At 35.6% G+C, this 18,035-nt stretch overlaps 1 protein-coding gene across 1 annotated transcript; it reads left to right on the top strand.

Annotated features, from left to right (window-relative positions):
* The first annotated feature begins 229 nt into the window (after positions 1-229).
* Positions 230-17,571, top strand: LOC127420160 (immunoglobulin superfamily member 21-like). Its single transcript, XM_051662209.1, has 10 exons — positions 230-468; positions 5,186-5,298; positions 7,391-7,512; positions 7,639-7,757; positions 9,117-9,232; positions 9,378-9,858; positions 12,768-12,868; positions 13,381-13,573; positions 16,790-16,825; positions 16,921-17,571. Exons 1-10 carry the CDS (start codon positions 411-413, stop codon positions 16,995-16,997), a joined length of 1,416 nt encoding a protein of 471 aa, XP_051518169.1. The 5' UTR covers positions 230-410; the 3' UTR covers positions 16,998-17,571.
* Positions 17,572-18,035: the final 464 nt, after the last annotated feature.

The following is an 18,035-nucleotide window of genomic DNA, read 5'->3' as shown; positions in this document are numbered from 1 at the left end:
AACATACAAAACAACTTCTAGATAAAACATATTCCAGTAATTGGACCTGAAAACCTTTTAGTTACTGAGATATAGCTCTTGAGACAACTTCCCCGTGTGACAACTAGCCCCGGTCTCCCCTCTCAGTGTGTGTGTGCATATGAGTGCGCGCTCATGGAGGGCGCGCGCGTGCAAGAGAGAATGAATTCATTCAAATCTGTTGCTTTGATAATCTCCGCCCGACGGAACCCACAGCGACGCTGATGCTGCTACGCCGTTAGAAGAACACGATGAGAAATTACCGAGAGAATTGCGAAGAGTTCCCCAGTATCTCAGCTTTGTACGGAGGATGACATTTCCATAACAAAAAAAAAAAGGAATAGTGACATTCTTGTGCTTTTGACTGATATTAAAATTAGCAAATAAAAGAGATGAGTGTAATCACTTTATCTTTGCTCCTGTGTGCTGATCTCCTGGATTTCGTCATAGGTAAGTTTTACTTAAATTTCTGTTTGTCGTCATGTACACGAGAATGCTCAGAGACAGCAGGTAGAGACAGACACCTGTATGGAGATTAACAGCTCTTTAGAGAATAGAGAATTTGTTCAGAGAATAGCTCTAAATGGGATCAATTAATACCGTGTTTACGCATTTGCTGTGAGGCAAGAAACACTTTGCATTCTCTTCATCTATGTCCTTAACTTTATTTTAGTATCCATAAACCACCTAAGGCACATCTTCATCATTTACTCCTAATGTCTGTGTGCATGCATAAACCAGTCTCTAATAAGTTACATTATTCTCCATGTCACTATTCTTACAACCATCTGGAGTACTGAATTGCTGTACTGTATATTGACTACATGGTTTCTGTGCTGATGTATCTTGCCTGCTAAACTCAGGTACACTTGTTTAATGATTTTGATGGGTGGTTATTTTGTGGATGAAGCTTAATCTTTTGTCCTGACCCACTTTTTGGGGGGTTATCTGCACTCTAAAATAATTAAAGGTTAATCATTGCTAAATAATAAAGCAAACATATCTAGTATCTACAGTATACAGCAAACAAATGTATGATGTTATGTAAAGTATGTTTGTGTGTTTTGTAAGTGTTTGTGGGTATGTAGAGTTTTTTTTTTTTCTTTTCGTTCATGCCTGTACATCAGAGAGAGGGATAGAGAGTGCTTGTGTTGGAAATTAATCAGTAATTACAGCTATCAAATTTATTACTGTAGTAGTAATTAAATAATGCTGGCTGGCATCATGTCATTTCTCCTTCCCTTGAAAATATGGGAAGGACTTAATGTCAAGTGGTCAGATCATATTAGAAGTACATAGGAATTAGGAAAATGCATGTGTGTTAGCACTATTTCTTTATATATAACCAGGGTTAGGGAGTAATGGAATATATGTTATGGGATTACGTATTTGAAATACAAAATATAAGTAACTGTATTCCACTACAGTTACAATTTAAATCATTGGTAATTACAATACAGTTACATTCAAAAAGTATTTTGATTACTGAAGAGATTACTTTGCATTTTATTGTCATTTGTTTCATTTAATATTTAGTCCTTTCAGATAGAAAACATTTATACATATAAATGATGCGATCCAAAGTGCATTTGAACAGCGGTGAAACACTTTCTTATGAAGTGTTACATTCATACGAGCAGACAGAGAAGTAAGTTTGAAGCAAGTTTGGAGCAGAAGAAATAGAAATAAACCTTGTGTAAATTGTCAGCTTTACGCTAAGCTAAAATTATATTTCTATCCATTTTACATGCACATGTTACCAGACAAGATCATATTTTTTTATCAAGAAAATTTACGTTGGATCATAATTTCATTTTTCAAGACCTTTGATATTAGGGCAAAACTCATATTCTTGATAATAATTTTTGTATTGTTTTCCTGTAAAAATATAAAAAACAAGATCAGTTTGATTGATCTTGTTTTAGAAACAACACTGCATAAAATATTTAGGTTTTTCAGAGAATGTATTTTTAACATGTGTATTTTGTCTTACTGTACTGGCAGAGTTTTTATAGTCAAAACAAAAAAATCTACCAGTGCTGAAGAAGTAATCCAAAGTATTTAGAATATGTTACTGACCTTGAGTAATCTAACGGAATACATTACAAATTACATTTTACAGCATGTAATCTGTAGTGGAATACATTTAAAAAGTAACCCTCCCAACCCTGTTTATAACATATAATATAATATAATATAATATAATATAATACTTATAGCAGTTTGGGACAAAGTGCATTTCCCAAAAGTCAGCTGTGTTTACCTAAGGTCATCTATTTATTTATTTATTTATTTATTTATTTTGACAAGTGGATGAAATTTCTCAGGTAACTCCTCGGGAGGTTTCATAATTGTTTGAATTACGCATCATGGCTTGATCTCGATCTTGATTCTTCATAGATACAGGGTTTCCAACAGTCGTGGAAAACCTGGAAATGTCAGGACATTTTACAATTACAATTTCCAGGCCTGGAAAACACATAAAAATGAATAAGACCTCAACTTAAGTCTTAGAAAAGTCATGGAAATGAGTTAACATGAACTAACAATGAACAATACTTTTACAGCATTTATTCATCTTGGTTAATGTTAATTTCAACATACAGTACATTTTTAAAATAAAAATGTGTACTAATATATAATATTAGTTCATGCATTATGAACTAACAATGAACAATTGTATTTTTATTAACTAACATTAACAAAGATTAATAAATGCTGTAAAAATATATTGTCAATTGCTTGTTTATGATACTTAATGCAGTGACTAATGTTAACGAATGGAACCTTGTTGTAAAGTGTTACCTAATTTCTATAGTGAATATACATTTTTCTAGTTATGCTCAGCTCTAAAATATTTCATTGACTAGAAATTGCTCTTTTGAATACAATCTCTATTAAATGAAAAATATATATATATTATCCAGTAATCATGAATGACTGGAAAAAGCATGGCAAAGTCATGAAAATGAATTGGTCAAAAGTTCAGAAGCTCTGTAGATAACAAATTGTGGCCTTTCTTGTTAGCCCACACACATTTTTTTATTACATTGTATTCTTTTATATGCTTTTACCAGTGTTTGTATAATAATCAAATAGATTACTGAATACATCTAAGTGACCCAAATAATCCTGGCACATCACCTTTTAAATGCATTAACTCCCTCTGCTAAATCTGACATTTGACCAGAGATTGATTTTCCATGATTTCCAAGATTATTGCAGTCTATGAAATGTGCTTAAGTTGTCTGGGTCTGTCATAAACCCTGTATTTCAAAAATACACATGGTCTCCACATAAGCTTCCTAAAGGATACTCTGTGGCATTTTCTCAGTAAATGATGGCATGAAGAACTAAGTGCCTGAGGGTCACAGGACATTCCACTGCCCTGCACTGCACGTAGGGTGACCTGCAGAATCACTTGGTTGATAGGGGAAAAAAAATACCATGGATTAGGCAAAGAAAAAAAAGTGGAAAAAATAATCCATTCGCTGCCGTCACACTTAAAAAGCCAGTACGGTGAAGCAGCGGGATTTTGTAGTGAATTTGTGACAGATTATAGCACGATTGCCTCCCACAATGATGCCTGCTCGGTACATGGTGACAGTTCAATGGAAAAGCAGTGCTCAGCAAGACATGGCTGCTTTCATGTGATGTTCTGAATACAGAGGCATTTGATTTAACAGTGTTTTCTGTCAGATGCTGGTCAAATCTGAGTAAATTAAGACTTCACCCAAAAATGAAAACTCTCTCATCATTTACTCACCCTCATGTCTTCCCAGATGTGTATGACTTTCTTTCTTCGGCAGAACACAAACAAAGATTTTTAGAAAAATATTTCAGCTTTGTAGGTCCATACAATGCAAGTGAATAGGTACCAACATTTTGAAGGTCTGAAAAGCATATAAAGGCAGCATAAAAAATAATCCATAAAACTACAGAGGTTAAATCAATGTCTTCAGAAGCTAAATGACAGGTGTGGGTGAGAAACAAATCAATATTTAAGTCTTTTGTTACTATAAATTCTCTTCATTGCCCAGTAGGTGGCGATATGCACAAAGCATGCTAATTGCCAAAAACAAAAGAAGAATGTGAAAGTGAAAGTGGGGATTGATCATAAAAAAAAGTCTTAAAGACTTAAATATTGATCTAATTCTCACCCATGCATATCAGATTTGTTTCTTCAGACATGGATTTAACCACTGGAGTCTTACGAATTACTTTTATGCTGCCTTTATGTGCTTTTTGGTCCTTCAAACTTTAGGTGTCCATTCACTTGCATTGTGAGGACCAACAGAGCTGAAATATTTTTCTAAAAATTTTCATTTGTGTTCAGCAGATGAAAGAAAGTCATACACATCTGGCATGGCATGGGTGAGTAAATGATGAGAGAATTTTCATCTTTGGGTGAACTAACCCTTTAAATAGAATAGGGGAACAGCTCTGGCACCATTGATAAATGAAAGTCATGGAAGAGATGACATGTAGCTCTGTCTTTAGGCATCAAACTACACACAAAATCCATTCCTGTAACAGCCATTATGTAATACTGTAACATGTTGAAGAATATGTGTGTGCAACATCTTTTCAAATGCATGAGAACAGATGGGTGTTCAATTTATAGTGTACCACTAAGTCACTTGTGTAGCACTATTTTGTGGTTTGTTTTTGATGAGAGTGAAACAATGTACTGGAAACATTGTGTGCAATATACTGTAGACATTATTGTTCTGCACTGATGTTGTCACAAGTTAAAAAAAAATAAATAAATAATGGGCAATCAGGAATGCCTGTCAGGTATGCAGTGATGAAAGTCAGTGAAAATATTAAAAGTTCATGAAACTTGAGAACGGAGACATTTTTGGACTTCTCGAAATCATCCATTTATATTCATTTGGATCTGAAATATCTACTACTTGGAATAAGTCCTCATTATCTGCTATAATATCACTGTCAGTCATTGCAGTATGACCTTTCTTTGATGAGGTTTATATTGGGTTCTTCAAAGCACCGTTTCACTAACATATAACTTAATGGTATTAGAAATGAGGAGAGCATAGTAATTTTGCTGGAGCTCAGTGCTCATAATTTGGATGGGATTGTAAGGGCGGCCTGTACAATTTGAGTATGCAATAAAGCATTCTGCAAGTGACTGCTCTTTTTCCAGGTTATTTAACAGTCACCATTGAGCCTCTCCCTCCTGTGGTTATGGGGGACACAGTGACTTTGAAGTGCAATTTCAGGACTGATGGCAACCTTCGAGAGATAGTGTGGTTTCGGGTAAGTGGGCTCAGAGCTTTGCAACTTTGCGTGCCGCATCTTTTATATCAGGATCCTGTAAATATAGATCACTTGATATCCGTATACTAGTTATGTGTTGTGTCAAACTCTTTCCGTTGTTGTTTTGTTGGCAAACTGACGTGAGAACAGAAGCTGTCAAAAATATAAAAATATATTCTGGATTAAGTGTGCATGGCTCAGTGATTTTAGGACAAGCTGTTTTTATCTTCTTGTCACACAGAGGCATGTGTATGTCAGGCCTGATGGGATACCAGATACAACATTCAATTTAACATGATCAGGATGCCAAACAATTTACATGACACAAATTTCTGTCACATCATTTACAGTGTATCGGTGTGCATGTGATTATTTGATTACTGAGAAAATTATAAGTATAAATTATCAGCTTCACTGCTTCTTTACACCTCACAGGAAATTGTTCAAAAGTTACATACTATAATACATGTAATAAACCCCTCATATCATAGAGCAGTGTTTCTCAACTGGTTTTGCTTCAGGACCCAGATTTTACATTGGACATCAAGTGGCAACCCAACACAGTACCAAAACTGTTTACAGTAAAAAAGTAACAGAATTGTCCTTAAAATCAAATGTTACATTATTATCATTGCCATGAACTGCATAGACTCAGGGTCAGGGAATTAGGGTCAGAATTTAACCAGGGCTCAAGGCATAAATACCCCCAAAAGTGACAAAAATGTCCCAGATACATGTGTGGTTAAAAAATATGTAATCTAACCTTTGAATAATTCTGTTCTATTCTATTCTATTCTATTCTATTCTATTCTAGGCCTATCATAAAGGTAAAAATGTGCCTGAAAATATATTTCAGGTTGTAAAGGTGGCTGAATATTAAAACTGACAATTCTGTAAATGAACAAACAGCAGCAGAAGTATCATTTGCAAGCCTAACTTATGGAACAGACTCTGGGCCAAATATTGCATTAGTATAGTATTAGCTATATTACCAAGTGACACCAAATTTGCACCAAAATTCTGTTTGATTTGAATCACTTAAAAGAAATGGGAAGCTTTTTCTTCTCTCTTTTTAAGTTGATAAGCCTATTTATTTTACTATAACTGAGTCTATACTCACTGTATCAGTAGGATTTTTTTTTACATTTAGCATTGTTTTTCCTGCTATTCGTGACTGTATCAGAATAGACCTGCGAACAATTTTTGGGTCACGACCCACCAGATGAGAACCTCTGTCATAGAGGGCAGTTATATATTTACTAAATTTCCCTATATCTAAGGTGATACTCAGGGCATATTATAACAAAACATCAAAGATTTAATTAGAAAATATCTTCATAATTGTATGAATTATTTCTTTCAAATCAATTTTGCCCTTAAAGGGATAGTTCACCCAAAAATGAAAATTTTCTCATTATTTACTCACCCTCATGCCATCCCAGATGTGTATGACTTTCTTCTGCTGAACACAAATATTTTTAAAAGAATATCTCAGCTCTTTTGGTCCATAAATGGAAGTGAGTGGTGGCCAGAAATCAAAATCCAAAAAGCAGATAAAAGCAGCATTAAAGAAATTAATAAGACTCCAGAGGTTAAATTAATATCTTCAAAAGCGATATGATAGGAGTGGGTGAGAAACAGATCAATATTTAAGGCCTTTTTCACTAAAAAAATCTCCAGTTTCAATTTCAGATGTGAAAGTGAAACTAAACAGTTGCCACGTGTGACTTTCAGATGTGCAAGTAGAAATTGGAGATTTATAGTAAGAAAGGACTTACATATTGATCTGATTCTCACCCACCTTATCATATCATTTTTGAAGATATGGATTTAACCACTGGAGTCTTATGGATTACTTTTATGCTGCTTTTATCTGCTTTTTGGACCTTTAGATTTCTGGACACCTTTCATTTGCATTGAAAGGACCAACAGAGCTGAGATATTCTTCTAGAAATCTTCATTTGTGTTCAGCAGAAGAAAGTCAAACACGAGTAAATGAGTAAATGATGAGAGAATTTTCATTTTTGAGCGAACTATCCCTTTAAAAATACATTGTTAAGTGCATAGTTGTACATTGTTCATGTTTTTGCAGGTGACAGAGGGTGGTACCTCAAAACAGAAAATATTTACTTATGATGCCATGTACAACACCAATTTTTCTCACATGGAGGACTTTCGCAGAAGAGAGGACCTTGTTTACCAGTCTACTGTCAGGTGATAGTTATATCCAGAAGACTTCAGCTTGGAGTGGATATTATCTGGCTTTTCTCTCAGCATGCACCATGCTATTTTTATGGCTGCTGTTATGTGTTTAGACAGATTGTTCCTTAATGTTCCCAGGCTCCCTGAGGTTCAAATGGAAGATGACGGACCATATGAATGTCACGTGGGGATCTATGACAGAGCGTCTAGAGAGAAGGTGGTCCTGGCATCTGGGAGTATCACACTTAATGTTATGTGTAGGTTCTAGTTGTATATCTATAAACCATTCATCACCCATAGTTACTGTCGAAACTGGAACACTGATGCATAGTGCAGACAAGCAATACAGTGATGTGCTCTCAACCTTTTTGACTGTAAGGCCAACCATTGTCCAAGACAATTTTCAAAGGCCCCCATCTTATTAGAATAAAATACTTAATCGTAATTTATTTCATGACTATAAATATTTCAGGAACAATCAGTTTAAATGTAGGCCTACATCTTGAGTTAAGCTGTAAAGTCATATTGTTGCCTCCTTGGAAGTTTGCTGAGGCCCCCAAGTAGGACCCGGCCCCCTAGTTGAGAACCACCGCTCTAGTGTCTGGTTGCATTAACACAAAACCATTATATCTGTTAGCGGTTGCCTTTTATTTTAGCCGTTAAATTTCAATTATTGAAACAAAAATCAAGTGAGAACTTGGGTTCCAAAGAGGATAAAATGTAATAATGATAATGGGAAATTCACGATTAACTACTAGAAGAGATCTGCTTACTCTGATTTAATGGATTTTTAGTTTTATGGGGATACCTTAAAGGTGGGTAGGCCTACATCTTGTAAATGTGGTCAACCAAGACCAAGACAAAATTTCAAATGAATCTGGTAGTTAATAAAAATGATAAAACAGATTGTTGTGACAACAAATGCACACCTTTGACCGTGTATTCTACAGTAAAGTACCAAAAGATTGCTTTGTTACTTGGCAACTGCAAAAAGTTAGGATAATGAACTCTATTACTTGTTGGAAGAAGTGTTTAGTAATAAATGTAACTATTATTGAACATTGGTGTCTTTTATCACATTGCAGTTGCCACCGCTTTATAAGAGTTTTGCCTGTGCCTAAGAACACCCCTTGCCTGTGGTAAAATCACTTACTGGTTTAATCCAAACAAATAGTTGTTTTTATTTCCCTGTGCATGTACCCACATGTCCATATGTCCATAACAGTCTGGGGATATTCAGCAGGGTATTGAAATGAATTTCTTCTGCTTGCACTGGTAAATTAATAAAAAACTCCCAGTGGATATAATTTGCCATGACGTGTGAGTGAGATAGAAGTGAGAGTTCACTTATTGGAATGACATCAGTGAGATTTCACAGGGATTAATAAGCCACTGTGCTATTGTGATATAGATCTTGCTTAACTAATGCACTTGTTTGCTTATAAATTGAAAGCTCATTAAATGAGTTTCTTCTGGTCTGAGACACAAATGTTCCCTTGAGGGGAAGATACTAATAATCACTGTGAATGCTGCACTGTCATCTTTCCATATTCCTTTGAAATGCTGCAGTGAAGCTATACATTTATAATGAGTTTTCATTGTCTTTGTTTTCGTAGCTCCACCAAAATCTATAGCTGTCATTGCTGCAAATCAGCCAGCTCGATTCAATCGCTACGAGGCTCAAAACTTCACGCTTGTTTGCATTGTTACTGGAGGAAAACCTGCCCCTGTGGTTAGTAGATTCAAACATTCAAGCTCAAATTAAAACTTCAATAAAGGCAGATATACTCAATGCAAAGGTTATATGAATAAAAATGTGTCTTTTGTCTCAGCACCTTTGTTACTTATTCTGTTGCCTGTGTTGTCTCCAAACTCAGGTGTACTTTAAGAGGGATGGAGAACTAATTGAAGTGCATACTTCCACATCTTCTGAGAAAGTAGAAAGCAGAGGCTTGCTGGCAGCCAAAGATAACCAGCCACTTATCAGCCGAGAACTGGATGATACAAAAGTGCAGAAGTCCCAGTCTTTCCTGGGCCCTTACAGCGAACCGGTGCGTCTGGACAAGGACAGACCCCAACGCAGCTACACTTCTAGAGCCCCTGGTGAGGAGGAACCTAGCCCCACCACTGAGGTCATCCCAGAGACTGTGATCAGTAGAGAATTCCCTCGCTGGGTGCTCAGCTCGAGCCCGTTGTACTTTTTCAGCCATACTCAGTATGAACTACATGACGGTACTCTGGAGGTCCAAGCAATGCTCACCTGGCACCTGAACCCACAACTGGACAATGAGGCTCTGTTCAGCTGTGAAGTCAAGCACCCAGCCCTTTCCATGCCCATGAAGGCAGAAGTTACACTCTGTGAGTGTCAGATTAGATTCAGATCTTGTTTATGTATATTGAATGTATATCTATTTATATATGTAAATATTCAGTCGGGTATAAGTCAAAAGTCCACTTGAGAAACTTTTTCTCAAATTGAATAGTTTATTTTTTTTTATTTTTTATTTTTTTTGCATAACAAGTTACATTAAACTCATTAATTTAGTACAATTAATTAAATAAAAAAACAAAAAAAAAAAATATATATATATATATATATATATATATATATATATATATATATATATATTTTGACGCCCTCAGACCCGAACGGAAATTCCGTAATAAAAATATGCGTCCAAAATTGCGTATTGTCAGAATATGGACTGTATTTGATGAAGGCTGCACTTCTCGGCCTGTAAAACAGTACATTCTTTAGGTACAGTATGCATGTGAGCAGTATGAATAGATTCCGGACATACTTTATCCGGGGACATGGGTATTGACCCGTTACTCGAATATATGATGTAATAACAACAATGGCTAAAATAATCTACTCTGGTTTTGTTAAACAAGCATCATTTAAGCACAAGGAACAACTTTTTTGGTATATATTTCACTTACAGATGAAAAGAGCCGTCGACTCAGGGTCTAACGCCATTCTTTTAAATCCAGCATTTTCAACGTGACGTTTGAACGTCTGCTCAACTCCCGAGGGATTATGGGATTGCAGAGTGTCTAGTCGATCCACATTTCAGGAAATAGTTGGTCATCTGGGTATTTCTTGGTTACGGTTTATAAATACTGAGGATTCTGACATACTACTCCATTGGCATGCCATTTTTGGAATAATATATAGTAGGGAAGCATGGATATTCGGACACAGTATACATGTTAATTCGTGTTTTTACAAGCCACGTCAGAAGGGGGCAGTCAGTGCACCTCATCAAACTTCACAAACAGCACAGCCACAGAATTAGAGCCGGTCACACAGAATGCAACTGAATGCAAGGATCTCGAGCCACAATTCAAGTTTCAACTACTTTTAACTTGCCACAGCATCCTAAAAACGTGGCATTTATGATGCTGAAAACCAGTGAGACACTCCAATAGCATCTATCTGATGCATATGTACAGTACGTAGACCAACAATTAAAAGTAGCGCAGAAGGATCACAAGAACACGCCACATGAGAACAGAACAGATTGACCAACTGAAATTGCAAAATGTATTGCTGTCGACTGTTGGCTTGTTCAGTGATATGGGAATAAATCAAAAAATATTTTGACTTCTAAAGCCACTTTTTGTATTGTCTCTTTAATGTTTTACTTGTCTGCCACAATAATAAAATAGTCTAAATCATTATATTTATTATATATACTGTATTTATATATAATTATTTAAATGAGTGCTCAGTCGATTAAAATTTGTAATCGTGAATAATTGCATAATTTTTTTTATAGTAAATCACAATTAATCGCTGGTTTTGAAAGTGGTGAAATATGACTCTAATTATACTTCTTTTCCTGTCAAAATGCACTTATTTCCTTCTAAGGAAAGCAAAGAAAACAATATGTAACAATAATGTTTTATTAAAATTTTCCAAACAAAGCCCTCCACAGTATAAAGATAAAAATGCACTAAATTCGCACCAATTTAAGAAGCAATGTTAAATGTTACCCAAAGTCTAAGTGGGAGTGTGACTAATTGGTTGCATATTCATTGCAATGGACATTAAATCTCTTGTCCTCCACAATATTAATCATCCGGCAGACTGTGGCTATCTGTTTTGCTACAGCAATTGTGCAGCCACATTCACAATTCACGTCAGGGCATCAGTGTCAGCATCAAGCACAGCTTTAAACTCCACATGAATGCGTTTGCAGACAACGTCTCGGTCTGCATTTTTGCGATAGTCAAGACTTTACGTGCCTTACAGAGGCTGTAAAGTACTTTATTTATACAACAAGTCCCATCTGGGCTTGTTTTGTACAACAAATACCGTTAAGAGGTCCTTTCTCCATTATTTGATCACTGACATGGAATTACTGTTTTGTTTGTGTGTGTGTGTGTGTGTGTGTGTGTGTGTGTGTGGTGGGTGCGTCAGTGTAATGACTCCGCTCTTCTCTGACCAGTGTTTATGCTGGTTTATGCTTTATTAACGGTAAATGTGTTAATTGCGATTAAGAAAAATTAACATGTTAAACATTTTTTTTAATTAATGGCATGCGTTAACATGTTAACTTTGACAGCTCTAATTTAAATATCATGTATTAGTTATATACTGAATTATCTTTATTTGGGGGCCCTCCTCAGCAAATATTGATATATGCGATTTATCATTTCGATTAATTAATTAGCATGTCATGTAATTCATTTGATTAAAAAAAATGTTATCGATTGACACTCCAACAAATTATATTATCAGCATTACAATTTAAGTGAAAAACTGAATTCAAAAATTAACATGAATTTCAAAGTTTATTTGTATTTAGCATGCTTATGTCTTTAATGACAACATGCTCTCAAGCTGGCATGGACATTTATTGTGCAAAACCTGATGATCCATGTTATCCCAGCATGATTTGAGAATGTTTCAAAGAGTATCTTGTGCGCTTTAGTGGAAGCAAGAAAAACTCACTTTGTATACAGGTGTTTACATGGTCAGTTTCTCACATTTGCATATTTAATTAGTGACCAAGAATCTTAAATGTTGAATTATTTGACATTGTAACATTTCTTTGTTTTAGATTTTTCAAAACCCTTAAACTTTCAGTTTATTTCCAAGCTTAAATTTAATTATTAATTCCTTATTTTCAAAGTGGACTGTTGAACCCCACTGGATGTATATTAAAGTATGATGCAGTTATGTAATAAAATCATTGAATACCTTGACTAACAGTCCTCCTATGACATAAATGACAACACTTTCTCATTGTGTTTAAAAGCTGCTCCAAAAGGCCCAAAAATCTCTGTTACACCAAGCAGAGCGAAAGTGGCAGACACAGTCCGCATCAAAGTGGAAGGATTCCAAATGGGACCCAAAGCGGTACAATCATCAAAGTCAATACTGGCTAAAATATGAAGGGGTGCAGTGACAGTGTGCAGATTTGCAGCTTAACAGTACCAGTGATTCATGTTTTTGTTTCAGTAAAATAGGATAACTCTAATTTGAGTGCATGGCATGCTGTTTTATGTCTTTTGCAAAGGCTGATGTTTAACCATTTAGCTATAATATTATAATACCCAGAAATATATTTTAGAAATGTTGTTGAACAAAAATAATTACACTTCTTCTGATGTTTTAAGTGTGAGTATTAGACCTTAAATGTCCTGGAGAGTTTCTTTTGAAAATTTGCTTTGAGGATAAAATGTGTGCAAATGAATTCTGCCAATGGTGTTTATTAAGAAGAGGTCTTCCTGGCAACTCATAAATATTTTAGGTTTGTCTGTGATTTGAATATTTACTCTGCAAGTCAGGCTGGGCATAACAAGCCATATTATGCTTGTTGCATAGTGTCTGAAGTGTTTGAATATTTCATTTTTCTCTGCATGTTACAGAATGAAGTGTTTCCAGAGCCTCTGTTCATATGGACACGCGTGGGAGGACCCCTGCTGGATGGCAGTGCGGAGAGATTTGGGAAAGTACTGGTTCTGGAGAGAGTCCCAGCTGAGCTCAATGGCTCAATGTACCGCTGCACAGTGCAAAACCCTTTGGGATCAACCAACATGCACACCCGCCTCATAGTGTTTGGTAAGTACCAGAAACTTCACATGCAATTTCAGGTGGTTTGTAGATAACACTCAGATGCCTCATAGTGTTTGGTCTCTATCCAATCGCCTCGATATAGCTGACATTCATCTCACACAGGGTTTTGTCTGTATGTACCCAGCATACACATGCCCCAAAATGTTCAGATTATTCCCAACATCCACATTTCTCACAGTCTTTAATAATAAAATGCCTCATCCTGTTCAGACATCAACATGTATGATTTGTAGATGAAAAATCATGGAGCACTCATAGTGTTTGGTCAGTTTAATACCAACATGCACATTTATTGTTTGTGACTGAAATGTAGAACGCAACACCTATCAATTAAAATTGGTTACTGAAGGGTTCTGATCTTGCTCATGTGTATTAAATATACAGTATGTTAATATATTTAGTGGCCCAAAAAATTATTTGGACTCTTAAGTCATGCTTAAAAGTGTATGAAACTCTTTGCATTACATAACAAAATATCAAACCAAGTGGCATTTTTTTAAAGGGGTCATCATGACATGAGGAATAAAATTTTCATTGATCTTTTAACATTTATTAGGTTATTGTACTATGAAAAAATACTGTAAGTTTCAGAACTCAAAACTTCCTCCTTACTGCAAAAAGAGAATTTGTTGAAACCAAGCTGCCAAAATGACTCGCTCTCTATATTTGACTACGCTTCATACTGACTACGTTTACATGGATACCAGAAAGTGGCGTATTGCAAGAAAGTAGCATTCCCGTTTACATGCACTTTTTAAGTGGCATACTCTTTACTCCCGGCTTGGTCAGTAAGCAGCTTTTTCCACAGCAACATAATTTCCCCACAACGCTTGTGTAAATAACAAACAAGGTATCCAAGGAAGACTTCACTATTTTTATTTTTTTTTTTTCACTTTATTTCCAGATATTCCAGAATGGTTGCTGTGTTTGTTTTCGTAACTTCCTATCGTGACCTGCAGTGGAATTGCCCTGCAATAGTGGGTTTAGACTCTTACGTCAAACTCTGGGATTCCCCCAATGTAAAAGCGCATATACAGTACGCGAACATGAGGGATCGTCGATATTTTACTTTGGTTTGCATAAATGTATATAGTTTATAGTGTATTTGCTTTTCCCACTGTACTCTCAGAAATGTTGAATTCTTTCCGCTGTGTTGACTTGTTGTTGGGCTCCATCCTGTGATGTTTGTTATCTGGTCTGTTCACATGCGCACTCTTCAAAAACCAGTAAGAATGCCACTTATGCGTTTACATGACCACATAATCCGTGTTTTCCGGGAGTAACCTGGGTGTGTTAAATCTCTTTCTCTTAATCCCCTAAATGGCGTAAGGAAATCTGCTTTCTTATTTGCATGACATTTCAGACGCCGCTTACTGCAAAAACCCTGGAATAATCCGTTTTCTTAAATGCATGTAAATGTGGTCATTGTAATGTCACACTGTGGTAGCAATTGCATCTGATCGCCTACACAACAACACATCAATGCCTACTTTACCTTTAATTACTTCCGTAGCCCGTCCAGTAGCCCTGAGCAGTGAGATGGCAAGGAGAGAGAGCAGGTCAGTCAAGGGCAGAGAGCCAATCTTAACAGTGGGCGTTTACTGTCAAGTCTTAAAGGAGAAGCAGCACCAAAATTGAGTGTTTCTGAAAAATATATGACTGTTTTTTGTGCAAAAACCTGTACTAATATTATAAGTGAACCTTAAGGAACATATTAAAATAATAATAATAATAATAAAAAGGCATGTTATGTTATGACCCCTTTAAAAACATATAGCACAAACACACTTTTCAAGAAAAACATTCTACAAAAAGAAATTTGTTAGGTTTCAAATGATTAAAATAATAATTAAAATAATAATACAAAAATGTACTGAAATATACTAAAATAGATATACTGTTAAAAATTAGGAAATAAAGTGGACACTTTTTGGTTGTCAAACTTTGTGGAACATGTCCACAGTTAATGTGATGAACACCTGTCAATTCAAATTTGTTACTGAAGAGTTCTGTTTGGCTATGTTCTTGTTCATGTAGATTAAATAATAGTTTCACCCAAATATAAAAATTCTAATAACAATAATAATAATAATTTACTCATCCTCATGCCATCCCAGATGTGTGTGAGTTTCTTTCTTCTGCTGAACACAAATGAAGATTTTTAGAAGAATATTTCAGCTCTGGAGGTCCATACAATTCAAGTGAATGGTGATCAGGCCTTTGAAGCTCCAAAAAGCAGATAAAGTCAACATAAAATAATCTATGCCACTCCAGTGGTTTAATCAATGTCTTCTGAAGTGATCCAGTTGGTTTTGGGTGAGAACAGACCAAAATGTAACATCTTTTTCACTGTACGACTTGTCATTGCAATCTCTAGGCACGATCATGATTTCAAGCTTGATTACACTTCCTAGTGCTTGATGCATGTGCAGAGTGCTAGATGGCGCTATAGGAAGTGTAATCGAGCTTGAAATCATGATCACCAAGGAGATTGTAGATGTCAGGGTATATAGTAGGTCTGTTCTCACCCAAAACCAACTGGATCACTTCAGAAGACATTGATTAAACCACTAGAGTCCGATTGATTATGTTTATGCTGACTTTATCTCCTTTTTGGAGCTTTTGGAATTCTGATCACCATTCACTTGCATTGTATGGACCTACAGAGCTTAAATATTCTTCTAAAAATCGTTGTGTTCAGCAGAAAAAAGAAAGTCATACACATCTGGGATGGCATGAGAGTGAGTAAATGATGAGAGAATTTTCATTTTTGGGTGAACTAACCCTTTAAATAGGCCTGTATGTATGTACATATATGTATTGGCCCCATAAAGTATTCTGACACTTAAGGCACACTTAAAAATGTATGTATTTGCATTAAATAACAAAATATCAAACCAAGTGGCATTTTATTTTAAAGAAATATAGCAAACACTTTCACAAAAAGAAGCTTGCTTGGTTTCAAATGATTAAAAAATATTTTTGTAATACAAAAATAGAAAAATTTACTGAAATATAGTAAAATTGATATACTGTTAAAAATTGAGAAACAAAGCGGACACTTTCTGGTTGTCAAACTTTGTGGAACATGTCTATAGTTACAGTAATGGGATTAAATTTGTTACATTTTTCTTAATTTACTATCTTTTTTTATTTTATGCAGGTTAGTTTTTTAATCTTAAAATCTGTCTGTTTGAATAGAAAATCCAAGGATCAAGAAGGCTACACATCTAAACCGTAAGACCATTTCACACGAAATCACAATATTTTTTATACAATGTCTTGCAATATTCTAGATAACCTCTCACAATGACTGTTTAATTGATTTTCAGTTGGTGATTCTGGTGGAGCCATGCTCGGACCCTCGCTGATGCTGCTGCTGTTGTCATTGACTCTGGAGTTAACATGAGCACTATGGGACACACTTTCAATTAAAACCCTCTATGATACTCTTGTCAGCTCCATAATCCAGGACTGAGAATGCATCAGAAAATGTGTGCTCAGAATGAGAGCACAAGCCTCAGTCTACCCCGACCACCCTCATCATGTGACTACAGTTCAGTTCCATTTGTTCCACACCTGTTTTGTCACAATACAGTGACATATTCATGCTTTGCCTTCATTTTCTACATTTTATTTGTGCACAGCTGTGTTGCAGGAGAGGATTAGAGTGTGGTGGAATGGGTCGGCCCACATTCAGATAATACATTACAGCTTTCATTATACTAAACAGCTTATTGTAATGTAATTTCATTAATGTTGTTCCTTAATACAGTCCAGCAGCTGAGTGCAAAGTCACTCAGTGGCTTTCAGAGCTGAACTTGATGTTGAAAGATCAGAATAAGCTTCACCTACTACATGTAACCTCTAGATGACAGTGTAGATCTTCAAACCACACACATATAAAAAAAAAAAAAACCTCAGTTATGTAATGCTTTTAAAGCGAAATATCATTATTTCTACAGAGAAAAAGGAATAATTAAAGACAAGGTTTTCAAATGGCCTCACTATGTTTTCTTTTCTAGTGAAATTAGCGTGAATTCTGACGAAAGGAAAAAGTTGTGAAAGTTTACACCTGAGAAAGTTTGAGAGAGGGGAACGTCGCTGTTTGGTGAACAACGTCCTCTAAATGAGTTACGTATTAATTTTGATACCCTGTTTGTGTGATTTTAAGAAATTCACACACTTTTCCCGCAAATAAATGTCGCTTCTTGCCCACAACGCCTAAACATGTTTGGAGGAAATGGGTGATTGTTTTCTTAAATGGATCAACATCGGTCATTTTGGCGCTAAAATAAATAAATAAATAAATAAATAAAATGTAGACGCAGCGCAACGCATATAACAGAACGCGTGTCTCGAAAAGTTGAAGTTCTTTATAACACGGCGTCTAAGGGGCCGTTCACACCAAACTCATTTTTGTGCAAAAAGCTAAACGCAGCGCAAC

The sequence above is a fragment of the Myxocyprinus asiaticus genome, chromosome 29 (assembly GCF_019703515.2).
Source record: "Myxocyprinus asiaticus isolate MX2 ecotype Aquarium Trade chromosome 29, UBuf_Myxa_2, whole genome shotgun sequence".
Lineage (NCBI taxonomy): Eukaryota > Metazoa > Chordata > Actinopteri > Cypriniformes > Catostomidae > Myxocyprinus > Myxocyprinus asiaticus.
This window is presented reverse-complemented; position numbering and strand designations above follow the sequence as displayed.